The sequence below is a fragment of the Thunnus albacares genome, chromosome 8, assembly GCF_914725855.1.
Source record: "Thunnus albacares chromosome 8, fThuAlb1.1, whole genome shotgun sequence".
NCBI lineage: Eukaryota > Metazoa > Chordata > Actinopteri > Scombriformes > Scombridae > Thunnus > Thunnus albacares.
This window is the reverse complement of record NC_058113.1, coordinates 12125607-12148493: the sequence shown is the minus strand read 5'-3', so window position 1 is coordinate 12148493 and position 22887 is coordinate 12125607. Positions and strand designations below refer to the sequence as shown.

Genomic DNA, 22887 nt, shown 5'->3' with positions numbered 1-22887 from the left:
CTGCATCTCTTAGACTTTGTGTATCACCGTTAACCTTTTCTCTTTCTGTCCCACATTGAAACTCACTGGATTTACCTTTTCCACTGACTTCATTTTCCCCATTGTTCAAGGTCCTCTAAGACACAAGATGTCATGAATGAAAGAGGACAGCTGCCAAAGCATCTCATTTTCATTTTCATTTATATACATAGATCAGATTTTACCACAGTTATAAGTTACTGCCTGACATTTTCCCATTGCTCACATGTAATTCTCAGAGACATTCAGTTGTCAAGGGCATAGTAACCACACATTTCAAATTGACACATTCTCTGCATTAGTTTATAAGGTTACAGAACAGCTAAATGTTGAGGGCTGACAGACACTAGAGTCAGACCTTTGGAGAAACTTCAAACTTGAATGTTGAATGTCGCATGAATGTTGAAATTAGATCAGTTTTGTCTGTCATGGATCATGTTATGGCTACAGTACTGTAAATGCATTCTTGACAGCTCAAACCTGACACTAAAATATAACCTCACTCTGTCAATGACCAGGTCTCAAATAAAAATCAATGGTCAAACAAATGAAGTCCAATACATAATAAAGGCTGGGGATTATCAAAAACAGAACAAATTGACATTACTGGTACCTGTACTATAGACTAACTTCCAACAACATATGTGTATCATACCATATCACCTTCTGCTGTTTACAAAAACAACAACAAAAACACTTCACTTTCTTATTAACTCTTATCAAATCTGGAGTTATTCTCCCTAAACTACTGGAACATGACAAACTACAGCAGATCAGAAAAGAGCAGAAATTAGAGCTAAAGGCCTGTTTCTAATAACAGTACATGTCAAATAGAGACCTTGATCTTTCTTCATTTGCAGTAAATAAAGGCCTTTGCCACAATTGGAGAATTTATGGTAACTCCATTATGCCCCGCAGCAGTAGGTGTGTAAATTCTGAAACAAAGCGCAGACTACACCTCTCGAGTTAGTTTAAAAAAACAACAACAACAAAAAAAGCCTGACAGACAGAGCTGGATGGTGCCAGGATCAAGGTGCTCCTGGTATCATGATTCAGTGTGCGTGGGCAGTCCAAGACAAGCGCTGACATCTCAGTACATCTGCTTTACCAGTCATGCATCACCAGTGTAATATGTTATCCCTTATTATGGCAGACAGCTAGGTGCTGGGTTACAGCAATTAAACTGTCTGACTTGGTATCCAAAAATTCTCTTAATCATAAAATTATATGGATATTGAAATTGCTGTGCATTTTTTTTACTGTGCTTTACACCCCTTTTAATGTTTGTGGTGGTGAAAATATTTTTTGTAGGGTAGGTTATCATCTCAAAATGACTAGATGTTTACCACGAAACCTTTACATCTTTGGTTTGAATTAAGTCCTTTATCACACATCATTTCATCTTAATATTTTCCTCCATGTAGTATCCAATGAAGTCAAAAATACAAGCAACATTTTTTTTTCTTAATTTAATGTGTAATGTAACACTTTATCTAGTTTCTTACTCACTTTATCCCCTCCTTTCCCCTCTCAGATCATCTCAGATCTAGAGTCATGGAACGAGGAACTGTCTCAGCAGATGAGTGACTTTGACACAGAGGACCTGACGCTGGCCGAGCAGAGGCTACAGCACCATGCAGACAAGGCGCTTACTATGAACAACCTCACCTTCGACGTCATCCACCAGGGACAGGAGCTGCTGCAGTATGTCACAGAGGTCCAGGCATCTGGTGAGTGAAGGAATAGACAAGCACATTTAGTATTTTTTAGGGTATAGTACTAAGATAAGTAGGAGGAATCATTTAGATAACCTGGACTATGCCTCTTGTTTGGTTGTGTTTGTCACAGTTTATAATATAGTTTTAGTAGCAAAAGTCAGGCTCTGATGATACTAAATATGCAAGAGCTACCTCTTTAGCTTGCCTCAGGACAATAATTATTTACCAGGGCCAACCTTGCAGCTAGAACCACGACTAGCACATAATGCTATGAAAATGTGAGTACAGATTTTACCATTGCTAAAAAATTCATGAAAGTTTTGTACAGATAATAGCTTTCAGACATAATTTAGTCACCTTTCACAAGATCAACATTACACTGTCTACATGGCTTTGTGTTATTAAAAATGTAAGCTGAGCTTGTGCGTCCATTTAAATGCAATTACTCCTCTGGACTGTTTTCAGTCAAAAGAATATTGAATGATTTCAGAAATGTGAAGTCTGTAGTCATCCAATTGTTGCTGTTTTCCCTAAGAGTACATTTATGAAATACATATTTCATACCCCTCCTTGTACTTTCAAGTAGATGATGTGGAGATGTGTGCAAATAGCTAAATATCTCTACATCCATACCAATTTACCCGTGTCAATAGCAATAAATGATGATTGAGTGAATTATAAGGAAGAAAAAAGGAGAAAAACAGATTACATAATAAAATGTCCATTGCATGTCATGCAGGTGTGGAGCTGTTATGCGACAGAGATGTGGACATGGCCACCCGGGTCCAGGACCTGCTCGAGTTTCTCCACGAGAAGCAGCAAGAGTTGGACCTGGCAGCGGAGCAGCACAGGAGACATCTGGAGCAGTGTGTCCAGTTGAGGCATCTACAGGCTGAAGTCAAACAGGTACGTACTAGAAGAAGAAAAGGACAAGAGGGTGTTACGAGGATAGACGGTAATACAACACGGAAGCAGTGATTGGAGCTTGTGTGTTGGATTTTAAAAGGCACTCTAAAAAACAAGCTACGAAAACACGAGGCTTTTTAGTTATGAAAGAATAATCCCTGTGTTATTCTCAGTGTCTGCTTTTACTCAGGCCAGATTAAACATTTTGGAAACTTAAAGCACATTTAAATATTACAAAAATGAACAACAAAAGTTATATTTAACTGTACATTCAAGCGTATGTTTGTATATAAATGCTCAGATGTGCTGCATGTGAGAGATAAACACTTGTTTTCCTTCTAAGACTGAGGTCAAACTGATTTGTAGAAAGGAATTCTGACAACTTATTGCTACAGCGTGCCGTGATGTTACAGTAGATCATGTTGAAGTGCTAAAAGGCTACAGTATGTTCTGTCTGTACATGACCATGGGTAGATGACTCATCCTGTGTCAACAATCTCTCTCCCTGTCTCTCTCTCTGTCTCTCTCTCTCTGTATCTCTTTCTGCCTTTGGGGGGAATAGACAGAGAGATACAGTATGGTTGGTTCAGCCAAGCTATAAAGAGAGGGAGATAAATGAGAATTCAGAGCTAAAGTAGACAAATAGACCAGAGAAAATCTGACTTGGGAGAGAAGGAGATAGAATTTCTTTGTTTACTGTCGTGTCAGTGCAGAGTCTGTTAACTAGCAATTCCCTCCAAATATTCATTCAAGAGTTGAATACAATCACAGCAAGAAAATTGTGTGGACTTTGCAATGTAGATAGACTGATATTTCAGAGCAAAACAAAAACAAACCTAGTGCCAGTTTTCATCGCTAGGCCTGTTATTGTAGTGATTCAGCTGAATAACAACAGGCTTCATGCTTCATCTTGCACTAGAGTTAATAAAAGGGAACAGAGTGGTGGCAGACATGAAACTGAGACTAAAATAACCAAAAATTACACCCAAAGAGTGCTGAAGCAAAACATTTCAGAAGATGCGCTGGCATCATATTGATTGAACAGATCTGACAGTATGATGATAGTGCTTTGCTAGTATGATGCTGTTGTTATTTTTACTCATCAACCCACAGATAAGCAGTATTATGTATGCATAGCACTCATGAATTAGAGTTTTCTCGAGCGACGGCTTCTGTTGCTTAATCCGGCAAATATTAGGATTACGTCATAGCAGCATGTGCTCCTCTGATATTCAGCAGCTAACACTCATGCCTGTCCTGCCTCGGGACACTGCAAGTGCAATGGAAACAAAGGAAACATAGAGTCAAAGTTGTGCTGCATCATCACTTATATAGCCTAGTTTCAGTTGCAGTTCTGCCCATCACCCACACAGCAGGTGTTCATGCTGAGTCAGAGAGAGAGAGGTGTCTTCGACAGAGTGTGTTTAACATACCCTCTGGCTATAACTAGGCCAAGAAAACTATGAGCAAATGTGGGTGGGGAGAGATTTGGTACATAGGGGTGAAAAGATAGAGCAGGGTGTCAGGGAAATGTGTGAAGGGGGAGATTTGAAAAGAGCCAAGGGATCGACACTGGAACAGTGTGAGGATGCAAGGGAATGAAAAGGTGTCAGAGTTGAAGAAGCAATGAAGAATATATATGAGAAGAGACAGATAAGGGGGGGGGGCACAGAGAGAATGTTAAGAGCTGAGAGAAGTAGAGAGGAAGCAAAGACAAAGAACAAAGTGAGAAATTGGAAAGTGGGAAGATGGGTCTTTTTTTAAAATTATATTAAATGTCTTACACAATGTATCCATCGCATGAATTATGAAAATAAGACTAGTATGTTAAAGATTGAATAGTAAAAAAACTCTTTGTTCTCCTTTATGTTTGTGCTGTGTGTGTATTTGTGTTGTAGGTGCTGGGTTGGATCCGTAATGGCGAGTCCATGCTGAATGCTGGTCTGATCACAGCCAGCTCGTTACAAGAGGCTGAGCAGCTGCAGAAAGAACACGAACAATTCCAACATGCAATAGAGGTAAAAAGGAAAAACAATCATATTTCTCCTGTTGTGGCACCTCTATTAGCCTCTCTAGAGGAATGTGAAGATGCCCACATGCTCTGTGCCATAGGGTGTGTTTTTCTTCTTGTCCATATATATATCCCACTCCCATTTTTTATTCACCTTCCCTGTCATCATGTTTGTCCTCATCTATTTATGTTCCACTCTTCATCTCCCTCTTACCCTACTTCTGCATCTCCTTTGCTACATTGCCCTTCATCCTTCAACCTTTTGCCTTCCTAAAACTCTTCTCAGGTTCATATCTCTCTGCACTGCCTGCCATTCTCTTCACAAGTCACACATGAAATGGGATTATAAATAACGAATATCTCTATCTGTTTCTTTGTTCTCTCTCTCTCTGCTTCCCTTCTTTATTTTCTTTCTCTCCACTGATTATGCAAGACGCATTTTCTTTCAACTCTTTCGAGCCTGGCTCATTTAAATGCAGGCCTGTACCTCACCTACTTCTACGGAGCTCACATACACACACAATGATGCACAAGGAAAAGCTCTGTTTATGATTATTTGATTATTTGCTTATGTGAGACTATAATTGTAACATGCACACTTTAACCATATTTGCAATCAGATACAGGGTATGATAACCTGATAATGGGTCCTGCATTGTGAGAAGTGATATAGGAATGTTCTCCTTGACTATACCCTGCAGGTGCTGCAGACATTAAAATTTTTGCTGCACCAACATTATCAAAGACGGCAGGAAATCCTTCATTCTTCTTTTATCTCCTTCTGTTTTCCTTCCCTCGAGTGATCTGAGTCCAGAAAAGGGCAAAAGCCTTATTTTTCACGCTAACCGCTATGACACAAAAATCTCCAGATACTGTCCTTTTTTTTTTTTTTGAACCTCACTATCTCATTTCCTCCCCAGAATGCTCACTCCAGGACAATCTTTATGACACAGCTACAATCAGACACTACATTTATTTATTTAGCCTTTCCACTGTTGCTCCCCAGTCCTCTACTCCACACTAAACTGCCCTGCAGGGCCAACAGGAAGCTGGGGTCGTATTTCCAAAGCAATCATTGTGATATAGCTCATATATCTCTTGCAGTTCATTGTTTTTTATCTCACCCTCATCCCCCATGTAGAAAACCCATCAGAGCGCGTTGCAGGTACAGCAGAAGGCTGAGGCCTTGCTCCAGGCTAACCACTATGACATGGATATGATTCGAGACTGTGCAGAAAAGGTATTGCACTCTTACAATTTTATCTGTCGAGGAAAATATAAATATTATTGCTGTAAATGGCAAACTAACTTGTTTTATTTGATTTGAAGGTGGCAGACCACTGGCAGCAGCTAATGCTGAAGATGGAGGACAGACTCAAGCTGGTTAATGCTTCTGTGGCCTTCTACAAGACCTCCGAACAGGTACTTTTCAGTGTGTGTGTGTGTATAGGAGTGGGTACCAAATCACTCACATGTCCACTGATTCAGACAGGTGTTAAAGTATGTTAGATAATCTCAAACAGGAGTGAGTTTGAGTGAAAATGATGAAATTGGAATATAGAAATACAATTTCCTTTTTGAACTTCAGTAGACCCGCGGTGTCAAAGAATGATTTTAGATATTGCTCTCAAGGATTTGCAGTTGCACAATTTGCATAATAGTCTGGAGCAGGAGAAGGTCAGTGTTGCAGTGGTTTAATGTATTGTATCTATGTCTCAGGTGTGCAGTGTGTTGGAAAGCCTGGAGCAGGAGTATAAGAGAGAAGAAGACTGGTGTGGTGGTGCTGATAAATTAGGCCCCAACAGTGAGTCAGACCACGTCACTCCCATGATCAGCAAGCACCTGGAGCAGAAAGAGGCTTTCCTCAAGGTGAGAATAAGCAAATATGTGTTAAATTCCCAGAGGAATTATTTGTTATTAACATGATTTTTTAGCTCATATTCAATACTGACCAGTTAATCTGTTTTTTTGTGTCGTATTACTCAAGAACTACATGTAAAATCAGTCAGAAGCAAATTAATGTGTAAGATGTAAGTGACACCTGTCTTCTCTCCGCACAAACGCAGGCCTGTACGTTGGCCAGGCGCAATGCTGATGTCTTCTTGAAGTACCTGCACAGGAACAGTGTCAACATGCCCGGCATGTTGTCCCACGTCAAAGCTCCGGAGACTCAGGTTAAGAGTAAGTAGACAGCTCAGTGATCATCTGTTTTGTTTCTGCATTTTATCATTAAAAAACATTCCCATGAAGAATTTACCACCTGCTCAGCCTTGTTATCCATCTGCAGAACTGTATGTCAGGTTATTCAAGGTATTTATCTCTTTAAACACTGTGTTTCTCTGTACAAGAAGTGGTAACTACAGCACACCTTTGCAAGCTGATTTTATTATTTAGTGTTTTATCTTTAACAAGATCGTATTGGCTCACTTAACATTTTCACAGATTTATAAATTCAGGTGTTCAGTATTTTCCTGTACAGTGATGACATATGCTTGAACAAATGTCTCTATGTGCACTTGTTGTGTTTCATCAGACATTTTGAATGAGTTGCTGCAGAGAGAGAACAGAGTGCTTCACTTCTGGACCATGAGGAAGCGGAGGCTGGACCAGTGCCAGCAATATGTAGTGTTTGAACGCAGTGCCAAACAGGTGTGTGCTTATATTTGAGGGTGCTTGTGTATATGTGTGCACTGACAATAAGCAACAGCTTGAACACAGGGTTAAACAGATCATTACATTGTGTCATTTGGTTTACTACTCAACAGAGTTAATAGAAAAGGCCTCTTCATTATTGTTTGGTTCCTGTTGGAATTGAATCAGCGAGTTGGCTCTTCTCAGTTAGCATCCAGCTGCAACTTCAATCTTGTCTTGTCTCTTTTTTTGAATTAAACAAGCAGCTTGTGTTTTCTTAGTAAATGATACATGTCAAATATACTGGAAGTGATGTAATCTGGCAGACATTTGCAACAATGACAGTCTTAAAGACGGCTATCATTATGTGGCCCAGTAAATTTAAACACTACAATTATTACAGAGCATTGCCAAAAATATGTCTCCAACTACTCATTTTCACCACTCAGATGGAACTGAACATTTTAACTTCTGGGATTTTGTTTGTAAAGCTTCTCAGTATTTTAGAAAAATAGGAGTTAACACAACTTCTTAAACTTGAGAAGCAAACAGGTCTTAGATCAGCCATTGTTCAAAGATACAGGGACATGTAAGATGGACAGAATTTGGATAATACTGTCTTCAGTAGCAGCCAGGATCCCTCCACACTTCACACACTGAGCAGACTTTTGGGGTGTGCTATTAACTCTTGTCTACCGGCGACCAGCGGCTGTTTAAATATAAGACATGTGGCTCCCCCTTGTGGTGTTTGGATAGCACAGCACAGGCATTTAGCCAATAAAATCAGAGGACATCATAGATGTTTCTAGGACATGGCTATTCTGGGGCAATCCAGGTTTTATCCCCAGGGTCCAAATGCTTTCTGGTCTCACAGTTTGACTGGACCAGTTCTGCCACTGCTGACCAAGGAGATATCACCTGCAGGCCCAGTTACAAAGTACACAGACATTGTGGAGACAAGAAACAAAGTAGAACCTTTGGAAATTTAATACTAGAAATGCTTGAACAGGGAAACAATTTGATAGGTGGTAACAGATTCTATCTGCATAGTAAACTGATGATACAAAGATATAATTCTGTATCATATTGTTGTGTCTAAAATGATAAAAATGTCAAAATTCAAATAAGCTGGTAGAGTACCAGCTTATTTGAAAGTTGGCCAGGTCGTCAGATTTGGATATTTAATAGAGATTGTGTGACCGTGTGTAACTAAAATCCCTGCCGTGCAAATGAACTCACTTGTGATTGGTTGTTTCCTCAGGCCCTGGAGTGGATCCATGACACCGGGGAGTTTTACCTGTCCACACACACATCCACCGGCTCCAGCATCCACCACACACAAGAGCTGCTGAAAGAGCACGAAGACTTCCAGATCACAGCTAAGGTACATGTCTGTGTATTTATATTTGTTTATCGATCCATTGTTTTATAAAAGAAGGTGAGAAGGATAGAGGCCGCGTGTGCTTCTGCGTGTTTTGTTCCTGCTGCTGCGCTCGTAGTGTTACGTTGTGTGTATGTTTGCACACTCCTGCGCTCTGCTGGGAGGCCCGTTCCCAGGGCAGCGTATTGTCCTGTTTCCTCTTTGCTGTGTCACTGTTATTGTGTTAGAGAACAAGGTATTGTGTCCATCAAGCAACACACTGATTCCTAATTCTGTCTCTCTCTCCTCTGCGTCTCTCTCTTATCTACCTTTCCTCCACCTGCACTGCCTCTCTGTGGCCATCTCTCCTTTCTCTCTATCCCCTCCCTAAATGTCTCTCTATTGATAGCAAACCAAAGAGCGGGTAAAGCTGTTGATCCAGCTGGCGGATGGGTTTTGTGACAAGGGCCACGCCCATGCCCTGGAGATAAAGAAATGGGTGTCCTCAGTGGACAAGCGCTACAGAGACTTTTCTCTCCGCATGGACAAATACCGGACTTGCCTGGAAACAGCGCTCGGCATTTCTTCCGACTCCAACAAGGCTGTGAGTGCTCACTGTTAATATCAGGTCTATTCTTCCAATGTGTTGTGGAAGATGAACTGCATTTATGTATGATGATCATGATAAGACCACAAGAGATACTGTATGTCTGGCAGAGGTTGTAGGAATAAGGATACAACCTTTGCTTAATCTTACATATAAGACTGACCAAAACAAAATCATGTATTTTATTTGAGTTATAAGATTTTCAAAACAAATTTCACCTTCTGTAACCCCATGTTCCTGTTCAAACTCCATCTCCCAACAGTTCTTTTTAATGAGCTGGTGTGAAGGGAAAGCAAATACATCACACATTGGTGTGTTGACTAGTGAATGACTAACATGCATGTTATGCTCAACATAATAGCCACTGTGTCCTGTGTTTTCAGAGTAAAGAGCTACAACTGGACATCATCCCAGCTAGTGCTCCAGGGTCAGAGGTCAAGTTGAGGGATGCTGCTCATGAACTCAATGAGGAAAAGAGGAAATCGGCGCGGAGAAAAGAGTGAGTGCAACAGACGTTTCTCTGATGTGCAATCTCCTGATGGCCAGCTGATGTTCAATAGGGAACAGCAGTGAAGCTTTATCACAAGTTTCCTTTGCAGTACCTGGATGAATAATTCAGTCATTTCCAGCAAACATATGAAAACATATCTTTTTTTCTGTCCATTTTATAGCTGCAGCCCCGTTTTTATTTCAGATTGTTGTAATGTTAGAGATAATGTGGAGTTTAATGTCAAATTGCCCAGAGAATGTGAGCATATCCTAGTGAACACTGAAATCTGCTAATCCAATCAAGTGTGTAAACAAATGGAGATGGAATTTATGATGCATGTGAGAGGACGCAGAGCAGTAATGTGCCATATGAGCATTTTTCACAAAGCGTTTTAGTGTTCCTGATGCTGTATAGAATATCTGCGGTAATAAGTTTAAAATGGTTTATGAGGGAAATTCACACAGGAGGGAACCCATGAATAGCCTGTAAATTATGGCTCATATGTTCACAAACTATAAGTGAGCCATAAGGGAGTTATAATGCATCCACATACAGCAACAGATCTACATCTGTCTTGACTCTATGCTTAGAACACATGTTATATAGAAAAGTTGCATGGGATGAATTTAGACTAGAAATTTTAATTTACTTCTGCCAAAATGTTCCCACCTACTGTAACAGCACACTGCATGTGGATGGAGGTCAAAATATGAAAGGCAAAAATCCTATTTGTACTGTCAACTTGATGTATAGTGTGATATGGATACAAAGACACACACATCATTCACTTGTTAAACTCTAAACACTAAAATTATTGTACAGAAACTGCAAGATTTTAACACTTGTTCCTGTAACCTTGACGATTCTGTGAACAATTGTTTTCTATGTGCTGCAATAGCTTGCTAATCAAATCCTTCTGTATACAGTGTGTGCATAACACTAGTGTACTAAAGCATTCAATCACAAGCCACAGTATCTTCAAAGAAAGTTGACATTACATTATTATTATTGATTTGAACATATTTAAAAGCTACCACAGCAGTTACAAAAAAATGTAGAAACATCATCTTTTTTTATGCTCAGTATTTTTGTCTTGTTTTGTACATTCTGGCCTTCAGTTTCCTCTGAGGAACAAAATGTTAGCCGAAGACTAACATTGAACACAACACAGTTTTTAGTTGTCGTATCATTGTCTCTTAACACAATGTCCATGTCCTTTCAGATTTATAATGGCTGAGCTGATTCAAACAGAGAAAGCCTATGTCAGAGACCTACGAGAGTGTATGGATGTAAGTATTACGACAGACACACTCATTCACCTCATGGAGTGTTTACACAAATAGTTGTTTCCTGACTTTAAGTAAACTGGCTAAACATGACTTGCCATATTAGTTGCACTTTTTCTTAAAATATTTCAATTGGTCACACCCAAAATAAGTAAATGATTAATTGAAAGATGTAATGTGATGATGACATGCTCTTACATGAGGAGAACTAGCTTCTGTGTATTTAATTCTTTATGCTCTGGTGTGTGTTTTTTGTGCAGACATACCTGTGGGAGATGACCAGCGGTGTGGAGGAGATTCCTCCTGGTATTGTCAACAAGGAACACATCATCTTTGGGAACATGCAGGACCTCTATGAGTTTCATCACAAGTCAGTAGAGCAGTGATCTGTGACATTCTGTATTCTTCAACACCTACTTCAGCTAACGTAGTGTTAAAGAAAGACAGTGTTTCATGTAGTAAACCGTTGCTTTGCTACCACACCGTTTTTCTTAACATTCAGAAATAGTAAATATGAATGTGAGACAAAATTGTACTTCTTTTCCTGTGATTGTTCATCCTAAATTGGTCTGTCTCTGTACAGTATCTTCCTGAAGGAGCTGGAGAAATATGAGCAGCTTCCAGAGGATGTGGGCCATTGTTTCGTCACCTGGGTAAGAGATCTACAAGTTATGACATTTATGTTGCAATCTGTGATTAAACTTTTACTGTACATCTCAAAAATTACAACTTTGAACCATTTTTGGTTTTGATTTCTCCTGTTTTAATCCTCCTTTGTAACTGGATCCATATTAAGCTTGAATACCAAAACACAGAAATGATTTCTTCTGAAACAAATCAATCTAAATTTAAAATAACATCCTCAAATCGGTATTAGGACTTTTACTACTAATGTTGATTAAGTGTTGTTCAGATGGTAGAAACTGTATTTTGCCCAGAAAGTATATGTAATATACAGTACAGTAGGCCTATGAAGTATTCAAGATTTTTCTGAGACAGATCTTGTGAGTAAAGTATTGATTTTATTTCTCCTTCCCAGGCTGATAAGTTTCAGATGTACGTGAACTACTGTAAGAACAAGCCAGACTCCACACAGCTCATCCTGGAGCATGCTGGGTCCTACTTTGATGTAAGTAACAACTAATACTGCTAGAAGTGTGAAATTTTAGTTTTAGGGTGAGTGATTTTTCGCACTTTGTAATCCATGCACAGTCTTTTGGGTGTAGAGGTTGCAGAGATAGAGAATTTTCAACTGATGACTAAGATATTCACACTGCAAATCATTTGGTTTTACACTGTCTGCTGAAAAATGTTGTACAGTACATGAATTAGAATCAAGAAGACCATGGCATGGGTAAGACTTGCGTCTGTCTTTTGAATTTTACAGGAAATCCAGCAAAGGCATCGTCTTGCTAACTCCATCTCCTCTTACCTGATCAAACCAGTCCAGAGAATCACTAAGTACCAGCTGCTTCTTAAGGTACAACATTCCTTCACACAAATGTAAAAGAAGAGAAATCTGGTCTAGTGCAATTCCCTTTTTGGAGGCAAACAAAATGCATACAAAATCACTACTTTTCCTAAGAATGGGTTCTATACTGCTGTCATTTATTTAATTGTCACTGTGTATGTGTGTGTGTTTGCTTCTCTTGTAGGAGTTGTTGACATGCTGTGAGGAGGGAAAAGGTGAGATCAAGGATGGTCTTGAGGTGATGCTCAGTGTCCCCAAGAAAGCCAATGATGCCATGCACCTCTCAATGCTGGATGGTGAGTATACACACACACACACACACACACACACCACACACACACACACACACATACGCAAGCAGGCACACACACACCTCTGTTACATGTTTATGTTTTTAATCACCTGTGCACTTTCACACTGAGTTTGTTCTCACCTGATGTTGCCATTGATTGAACTTTCACTTTGCGTTTGAGAATTCAATCACGTCGCTCGCTTGTCACAGTCATTCAGCACAAAATACTCAGCTGTGAGTCAGCAGCAACTTCATTCATCTTGCCTTCCTTTTCCACCCACATGCATGTTTGTACATACTGTACACACATACAATACAATCAAACACAGCTAATGGCTTTTTCCTCCTCGCCTTTCACTACCTCAGGGTTTGATGGAAACATTGACTCCCAGGGAGAACTGATTCTCCAGGAGTCCTTCCAGGTTTGGGATCCCAAGACTCTGATTCGGAAGGGTCGTGATCGTCACCTCTTCCTCTTTGAGATGTCCCTGGTCTTCAGCAAAGAAGTCAAAGACTCCAACGGGCGCAGCAAGTACCTCTACAAGAGCAAGCTCTTTGTAAGTAATGTACTGTTTAATGCTCTCAGATTATATTGTTTCTTTGGAATAAAATAAGTATATAGAACATAATACAATTTAGTGAGAGAGGTTATTATTTTGTATTTATATGGACTGTAGCAAACAAAGTAGCAAATACATTATTGAGCACAGAGAAGATTTTTGCTCGCTCTAACTAAATGATTCTTTGTGTAACAATCATTTCTTTACAAAATATAATTTATGTGCATGCACATGTGCATATTTTTCACAAATATAATTAAATAAGAAGCTAATCAAGATGCATAGTGAAAGTTATTGCATTTGGCCCACTTCAGGAAAAGCTCAGTAGGCAGTGTGATGATCTTGTGACCAAAATGCAACCCTGTAACACCAATGCCCAACATGACGGTGTCACATTAAACTCAGTAATTTGTCATGTATTGGTTGTCTGACTGAATATGCAGCATGTGTCGTTCATATTCTCAGACTATTTCTTGGCACATATCAGATTTTATCAGGTCCAATTAGAATTGTTACATAGAAAGGTCCAATTAGAATTGTTACATAGAAAGCCCCAACTCAGTTGGGGCTCAGGTACATATTGGTTGGGTCCTTGGCTCTTCTGAGGAGTTGGTTCAGCTTGAAGAACCATACAACTACTTGGGTTATAAATTGTCATTGCATCACTTTCTGTTCATGTATCTAAACGTGTTGATATGTTGTTCACGTCCTCAGACATCAGAGCTCGGAGTGACAGAACATGTGGAGGGAGATCCTTGTAAGTTTGCCCTCTGGGTGGGCAGGACCCCGACCTCAGACAACAAGATCGTCCTTAAGGTATTAAGATGCTCATGTTTATAGTGAAGATAAAAGGCGCAATGTATTTTTGAATTGTTTCTCTCTTGAATATTTTACAACAGTGTCTGATGTCATTCACTGAGTTAAAACTGGGAACCAAAAATAATGGCATTACAATTTGTCTAAGTTCCGCTTCCGACACTGTACTAAGTGTAAAATAGACCCCCATATGATTTCGCCTCTGCAGCAGCAGTCAAGTTAAACAGGAATCACTTCATGTCTGTAGTCCACCCCCACTGAATCCTACGTAGTTCCTTCTGTTCAGCCAAGAAAGTTCACTCCCTGTAGGGGGGTGGAGTGTTACTTTCTGCTACTTATTCACTCATCACACAGAAACATTAACATAGCAGTTGATGGGTCATAATCCAACTCACAAGCAACTTGCAGTGAGTCAGAAGGAATATTATATGCAGGATTTGTGTGTTTGTTTTTGAGAGAGGCAGAAAGAAATTTGTCAATTCCAGTATATGTGTTACAATGTGTGAATATGTGCTGTGCAGCTATCTGTCTCATTACATAACTTCTGATGACCATCTAGATCTGTTTCTTATGTAACACTGTGCCACAGCAGCCTTGGCTCTGCTGGTTGCTAAGTGAAGGAGGAAGCGAAGACACAAATGAGGACAGTCATATGTTAAATACAGAATCGACGAATTGAGTGACGTAAATAAACATGAGGCTGACAATCAGTGTCCATCATCCCTCCGTGGGAACCTAAGTGGAGCTTAGGAGACGCCACTGTCGTCATTTCAGATTGTTACTGAATAAGGATGTGTGACTCAAGTACTTTGATTGCAGGGATCAAAGCACTTATGTGAAGTCAGACAGAACTATAATTGCTAAATTAGACCTGATACCGCGTATCAAGTGAACGGATTAACTGCTTTCGCTGTTAACAGCTCTTGTTGTTGATGTCATCTTATGTGTGTGTGTCTGTATGTGAAAAAAGAGAAACACAGACCTGAGTAGATTGTTGACATAACAGCTGTACATACTGAGACCTTTAAATCTGACTAACATATATGACTCAAGTGTGTGTACGTTGTTGTTTTTTTTGTTTTTTGTACCAGGCTTCAAGCATTGAGAACAAGCAGGATTGGATCAAACACATCCGGGAGGTCATTCAGGAGCGAACTGTCCACCTGCGCGGAGCTCTGAAGGAGCCCATTCACATCCCGAAAGCCACCACAGCGAAACATAAAGGCCGACGGTAGGCTTCCCGTGCACTAATCTGAATTTCTTTATATTTTGTTAATGTTGTTGTTCATTTTAAGTGTTTATTATTATAGTCGTCACAAAAATTAGTATACAGCAAAGGCATTTTGCAGCTATGCAAACAAAATCTGGTAATAAGTCTGTAGTAGTGAATATAAAAATTACTTTATTCAGTTTTCCGATAATAATTAAACGCAGCAGCACAGCTTGAATTAACCTTTGCAACTACGCCAAAAAAAAATTAGAGTGACACTACAGAGCAAATAGTATCCCAGGATCCAGGCTCTTACAGTAAATCAACTCAATAACCAGTATTTCCAGTAACAGATCTAAAAACACATAATGACAATTAATTATAATAATAAACTGTAATGATAATGTCTGCCTGCAGGGATGGAGAGGAGCTGGATAGTCAGGGAGACGCCAGCAGCCAACCAGACACCATCTCCATTGCCTCACGTACATCCCAGAACACACTGGACAGTGATAAGGTAGGAACGGACACGCAAACATACATGAGAAACAGTACTGATGCACAAAGTAAACAACTCTGTATTATTTTATTTTTTTCATCCCCCTAAAGTGTCACACTATTAAGTTTGTTCAGTCAGTCTGTAGATATTCATGCCGTCGCACAGTGACATGATCTGGGTGCATGCAAGCTTCTCTCTGCAAGTTGTCCCCTGTGAAAGTGTTTTGATTGTGTGTAGAAGAAAACTGTCTATCTGACAACTCTTTAAAGCAGTGTGTGCGTTTGTGTGAGCGCAAACGTGTGTATCTGTGAGAGAGAGAGAGAGAATCTTCACTCTCTGGGAACAGGGACAGTCGACTATGGTTATATCTGGTAATAACACCACAGAAGGCCTGTCCTCCTACGCTCAGTATGAGCAACTGTAAAGCTAACACACACATACACACCAGCACATAGAAAAAAAATATTTCTATACTTTTATGTCATACTAATTAAAAACTAAAGCAATGGTCTCTTAAATTAAGTGAGTTTTTTCACACTTGTATTGGACTTTCCCCAATTTCATACACTTCTGCTACAATCAGGAAAGTAAGAAAAATAGCCAGAATTTTAGCCTGGAGTGTTGACTGTCCCAGTTTAGTTAACTGCTACCACAAAGCTCAACTCTGTGGCCGTTTCAGGTAACAGAGAACCAAATTCTTAAGGTGAGGAGTGCGTATATGCATGTGTGTGTTTATCCACTTGTGTCAAAACTGTCAAGGACACTAATTAATTTGTAATTGTTCCCTCAGTTTAGGACATACTCACCTGCATAAACATTCAAAACACACAGTAACACATGCAAATAGGCATTTTGCATGTGAATGCATCCCTCTATCTCGCTCTCTCTGTGAGACCTCTCATTCAAGAGGCAATGACAGTGGTGTGTTTGTGTCAGTGTGTGTGTGCCCATGTTCCTGTGTGTGTGCTTTAGTGACTGACTTGTGTGTCAGCAGCTTCAGCCTCCCACACTCTCTTCACAGAGGATGCTCGTCTGTATGCCAGACAGGAGAGCACAGTTTTAAGTCCTCATAGCTATTAATCTCACACTTTAAAGGTAGAAAGATTCGGGCAACAACATTTTTTTTTTTTTTAATCTCTAATTTTCTGGAGTGTTTTTGTTGATAAATGGACTTTCGTGAATTAGATGTGGAGACAACTGTTTAAAGACAACGATGGATTAACTGCAGCACTCCGGGGAGGAGACACACAACAGAGAGTCATTTAAGCCTCAATAGTCTGATTGTAAGCACCCACAGAGGAGCGCTGTTGACTATTACAGTGGACAGCAGCAACTTTTCTGCCGGCTTCGGAATATTCCAATGGATCAGGATTTTAATTACCTAGGACTGTTTTCCCAGGGGAAATATTCCACAAAAAGTTAAATAAATTTCACTATTTTCTAGGCAGCTTGTGCTTATCTAGTAAGCATCTCATTGGGATTTAGGACAATAGCAGTGGATTGCTGTAGAAATCAGATTGCTCTGAGTTTTTTAGCGCTTTGGAACTTCTCTTGCAATGAGGGAGTGGAAAGCAATGGAGAGACTGGAGGACAGGATCTCACATCCCGTTACTCAGCTCCTCAGCTCTCTGGCTTTACCACACTACCAAAGGGTATGTTGCAAATTTAAGAAAACAGAACAAAAAAAACCACTATCGTGACATTTACATAGAGAGCAAATGTGTAATGCAGTCTATTTCAGCTATGAAATGCACAAGGCACATGCAACACTATAAATAAGGAACATATGTTAAAATTAAAACAGCTGTAAACATTTGCCTGCATGAAATGTGTGAATGTTTTTAGTCTGCTGGTTATGTACAGCATGTGGCTGTGACTAATGGTGCAAATGTATGTTCTATTGTCCTCAACTGTATAAGATTTTGTTCATCTGCCGTTAAGTCATTTTTAATATAAATGCACACAAGATGATTGAAATCATCTAATGTTTTATTGCTCAGAATTCTTTGATATGAATATGTTACTTTTTCTCAGAAAGTGTATCATGAAGTGTGCATGAACATGAAATGCTTTTTTATAATAAAAACAAGTTGCGAACTGCTGATGATTAGTGAAGAATTAAGGACTTGAAACCATAAAATTGAATTAGGTACGTTGCTGTGCACAGCAGAGTGGACTAGCGACACATTGTTGGGCATTTGTGGTATTCATTTGCATTTGTCCCAGATATTAAAGAAAATGTATTGTATATGCTTTTATATGTTTCAATATTAACAAAATTTATGCACCCTCTGGTGTATAGGTTGCAGTCTATTTTTCACTTGGGAGCACAGAAAAACTTCTATTAGGGATTGAAGCATTAAGAGCATGTGCATTTTCAGTCACGTATTGCACAGAAATACCTTAGAGAAACCAGTGAGCTAATTCCAGCTATCTCTTAATACCTTTCTTTTCATAGATACTCAGATGATCACAGGGAGGCCGTCATAGTGACGTTTTGTTCAGTTGTGCTAGAATGAGTCACCAATTATCATCTTTTACACTTCCTTTACAGTGCTGCTGGAGTACATCGGCAAATGCGGATTTGTGTGAATAGTAGCTCATTGATTCAATTTAATCATGTCAGAAACCATTTTACTGAAATACCATGCATTTTGGCATCAGCTTAAAGTAGCTGATACTTATAGTATGGTATATTGATAGTAACTGAAGTTGATGGAAATGCAAGAGAAATAATAGAAAAAATGTTTAAACTGATTTCAGCGGATCTGTCTTTCAATTTTACAATCTACAGCGGAGCTAAGAGAGATACTACTCCAGATTTATTTTGTTTTATGACTTGTTGGATATGATTAATCCTCACAGAATGTACTGTGAAGATTGCATTCATGCTTTGTGCAAACAACTGAAGAGTAGAAAGTATCAGCATTTGTTCAAAGATCAACATCAACAAGTTTTTACAGATTTCTATAAAATTTGTCCCCTATTTGTTCCAGCTGTCCGGTGGTTGTGAGCTGACAGTGGTAATCCATGACTTCCTGGCCAGTAATGGTGGCAGCAGTGGGGAGCTGACGGTGCGACGAGGCCAGACAGTTGAAGTTCTGGAGCGACTCCACGACAAGCCAGACTGGTGCCTGGTCAGGACCACAGACCGCTCTCCAGCCCAGGAGGGCATAGTACCCTGCTCCATGCTCTGTATTGCTCACTCCAGGTCCTCCATGGAGATGGAGGGGCTCTTCAACCATAAAGGTAGGAGGAAGATTTTTCCCTTCATCTTCAATCACACAGTGTCAAGTGTACTGGAAGAGCTTTCGCACATTAAGGTACATGTAGACACTTCAGAAAATTATGAAAGGCTTATTAGAAGTACTTCTCATTCAGAAACAACAATGGTGACCTGCATAGCCTTCTTATTTCACTACACAGCTGTTTGTCACATCCAGGCACACACAGACACTTGAAACATTAGAGAAAGCTAATAGGAAGCATTTCTTGTTTGCAAACTGGACCTGCAGAACCTTCAGTTTTTACTTAACAGCTGCTTGGTGAATCACTCACATGTATTTCTAGATGTTGCTATGCAACTGCAGAAGGCCCGCTTGAAGCACAGCTCTCTTTTAATTATCTTGAAATAATTTCAACCCGAGAATTCCCAAAACTGTTAACATCCTCAGTTCCTGTTGCTGTCAGGAACTCTTATTTTGTCTTAAACATGCAGTAGCATGCCCCTTCAGTTGTAATGAAACATTTAACAGCTTTGTGAGGGTAGCACGCCGGAGGATATGATGTCAGAAATTGCATCTGTTGCAGCACCCAAAGGGTCTTATTAAGAAAAGTCAATAACGTGATTCCCAAGGTTTTTTCCACAGACTGTGTGTGTCAATATCAGACCTCTGGTTACAGTAACACAAATACTCAAATGCTCAATCATGTCCTGCCAGAAATATAGTCTTAGAAGTGCGTCATAATTACTGAGACAACAGATTATTGTCAGAAATGTGGGGATTTTTCAGCACACATAAATTCAAACATAAACACAAGATATATTCATTAGCCTGATATATGTTCTGAGTTGGAGAAATGAGAATAGGATACAACTTGTAGCACAAATGTGGCCATACTGTTGGAACAAAAATGAATTGCATAAGATGTGTGTTCACTTTACAACATCCCCCCCAAGTCTGAATATTGATAAGAGTAATAGCTTGTTACTTCTTAGTATGCAATAGAAACTATTTTTATTAATAACAGAAATGTCTCGCAATGTAGGCTTCACTCCATCCTTCTATACTCAAAGCAAAAGTTGATTAATGAATATGTCTGTTCTGATATGTCTGAAAAGTCAATATGGAGCTAAATTATATACTAAATCCCTTGATCATGTATTTAGTTCAAGTTCTCTAACAAAGACCTCGAAGTGAGTTCAGGTGGCTGCTTGGCATCCTGTCCTGATCTGTACCCAGTAGGTATGGATCATGTCTGGATCTGGTGCAGCTGTTTCACTGAGTCTTTGAGGCCTGGGCTGATAGTTGATGATCTTTTTTCTCATGTCAGCATCTGGACAATGTAAGGAGTAAGGCATAAGTTTTGATCTTATCTCAAATTGTAAATAAATACAGTAGATAAATAGTTACCATACTGTATATACCTATACAATACATTTTTCAAATACAACTGGAAATGACCATCTAACCAGGAACATTTCTTTTCTAACTAGGAAGAAATATAATATTACAATAAGATGAAATGAATGGGATGAGATCTATACACAGTCCTGACCCTCGTTTAACACTGAGTTGTTTATGAGCTGCCGTCATCATGTCTTGACAGAAGTTGCGGCTTGTGTCTTTCTCTCTGTAATCTGAAAGAGTGGGTGAGTGCTGTACTGCTTGTTTCTATGGTAATACACCGAAACATACAAATATTTTGCTAGCAGCGTCTTTGTAGTCAGCATGAGGAAGATCTGTGTTTGTGTTTGTATTTGAAATTATAGGATGCTTAGACTGCGCATGCAGGAACTCACAACTTTGGAAGTAGTTGAATGATTTACTGGTACAGTATAGGAATAACAGGAGAGTTTCCCAACTGCTTATTTTACACTTTAACTTTAGCTTCACTTATTCTCATCTCTGTTTTGCTTGCTGAGGTTCTTGTGTTTATCTGCCTTCCCTTGGTTCCTTGGATGCACATAACCAGTCATCACTGTTTCTATCTGTGTGTTTGTGTGGCCACAGGCAGTGATGAAAAGGAGCTTCTCACTGCAGGGGTTGCTGTAGTCAAAAAAAAAGCTGTTGCACAGGAAGAGGAAGACAAGGGCAACATAAAAAAGTCTTTGCTACTTTGTCAGTCCTTTGTGTTTACTGACCAACCATGTAGGCCACTTTGTCCAAAGCTGTGGAAGGGTGACGGTTTCGGGGATTAGAGTGCTCTCCTCTTCTATTCTCACATGCTCACAACCAGGAATAATTGACTGTTGGGGGCCGATGTCTGTGTCTAAGAATAAAAAAAAAAGAATGGCTCACATACAGTAAAATGAGCCTGCAAAGTTTACAGCCAGCAGCTGGTTGTCTGCTCTGATTATAGGAGGTTTTAGAGTGAAATGACCACAGTTCACATCCACAGTTCGAGCTCAGTGTGTGTGTGTGTTTGTTCTAAATGTTAATTTGAGTCCTGTGTTGTTCAACTTGCTCCTGAAACCTGTACAAACCTACACATTCCAGTTAAATCGAGTTTAGATCACTTTCATCTACATAATCACATTTTCAGTTTGAATACTGGAATTCCCCCTGTGTACCAAATCAGTTGTTGACTTCCAGTGGCTTTCATGCAGGTTGACTCTCAGTGCCTTTTCAGAGTGAAATAAATACAAAGGCACACTTAATGATAGTGTTATTGATAAAAGAACTCTTTAAGGGGCAGAGAGTAAGTGCATGCCAGTGTATGTGCATGTGTGTGCGTGTTCTTACAGGAAAGAGTGTGTTTAGAGCCCAGGGAGACTGGCTAAAAGAGAGCACACACTCACAGTTAAACAGTGAGATCTTTGTGCATCCAGCCTGAATAGCTGCTCTAAACTGCATAGGGACATTGTCAGAGGAAGTGAAGATGTAGGAAAACAGAGTCAAGTGTTAAATATATATAGTAGTAGTTACAAAACTCAGGCTCTTGAACCGCCAGTGAATTGAATTCTAGAGAAAGAATCTGAAATATGTGTGATTAAATTCATAACCAACAACCGAACATGACACAGATTTTTTTTTTTAGTGCTTTTTTTCAGCATTTTGCTGTTCACTTCTGTTGGATTTCATAACCAAATCTATATTTGCATCAAGCATACTGCACAAGTTGTATGCATCCTAATGCGTGTAAAATATGCACCCGCCCACACAAACTGAGTGGGTGCATCTACAAAGGGTAATACGGTAGATGTGCTGCATGTTTCCAGACATCCCCTTGGAACAGGAGAGGAACAGTGGAGGCTTGCCCAATATCCTCACAGCAGCCCACTCACGAGGGAGGGAGGGAGGGAGGGAGGAAGGGAAGAAGATACAAAGAGAGAGAGACAGAAAACATCTTACACTCTAATGCTGCATTTGACTTTTTCTTTTTCCTCACACTGGACTGTACACTTTTTCTGTCTAGAATTACAACATACAAGAACTGTTTTTTACTTTTAACAAGTCATTTCAAAACCAATTTTAGGTTTTGCGTAGGATTTTCAAGTCTGTCATCGTACGCGTGGAGATGCTGTGAGGGATTATCTCAACTCAGTATTTCTGAGGTTTGATATTTGATTGACATGGCCCGTGCAATCGAGTCTTTAGTGTCTCTCAACCCATTTTGCTCCATGGATTCAGCACAGGGAGGACACTCTGACAACTGCAAGTTCTGGCTGCTGGACCTGGGTAGGTGCCTTGATTATGTGAAACACATGAGTAACACCATAATGGATAGGACACACATGCATGCATATTAGTTATACTGTATGTCATGCAGTATATATGTTGGAGTAGGT

At 39.7% G+C, this 22887-nt stretch overlaps 1 protein-coding gene across 4 annotated transcripts in view; it reads left to right on the top strand.

Moving 5' to 3' along the window:
• Positions 1-22887, top strand: part of triob (trio Rho guanine nucleotide exchange factor b) — a 109784-nt gene that overhangs the window by 66673 nt on the left and 20224 nt on the right. For all 4 annotated transcript variants that reach the window (XM_044358223.1, XM_044358224.1, XM_044358225.1 and 1 more), the window contains 22 exons: positions 1553-1748; positions 2476-2642; positions 4541-4660; positions 5795-5893; positions 5983-6075; positions 6373-6522; positions 6720-6834; positions 7187-7302; positions 8546-8668; positions 9054-9248; positions 9635-9750; positions 10964-11030; positions 11288-11397; positions 11611-11680; positions 12067-12156; positions 12415-12507; positions 12683-12794; positions 13157-13347; positions 14065-14166; positions 15258-15397; positions 15794-15893; positions 18872-19124. In XM_044358223.1, coding sequence (XP_044214158.1) covers positions 1553-1748; positions 2476-2642; positions 4541-4660; positions 5795-5893; positions 5983-6075; positions 6373-6522; positions 6720-6834; positions 7187-7302; positions 8546-8668; positions 9054-9248; positions 9635-9750; positions 10964-11030; positions 11288-11397; positions 11611-11680; positions 12067-12156; positions 12415-12507; positions 12683-12794; positions 13157-13347; positions 14065-14166; positions 15258-15397; positions 15794-15893; positions 18872-19124 — 2818 coding nt within the window. The remainder of the gene's footprint in view (positions 1-1552; positions 1749-2475; positions 2643-4540; positions 4661-5794; positions 5894-5982; positions 6076-6372; positions 6523-6719; positions 6835-7186; positions 7303-8545; positions 8669-9053; positions 9249-9634; positions 9751-10963; positions 11031-11287; positions 11398-11610; positions 11681-12066; positions 12157-12414; positions 12508-12682; positions 12795-13156; positions 13348-14064; positions 14167-15257; positions 15398-15793; positions 15894-18871; positions 19125-22887) is intronic.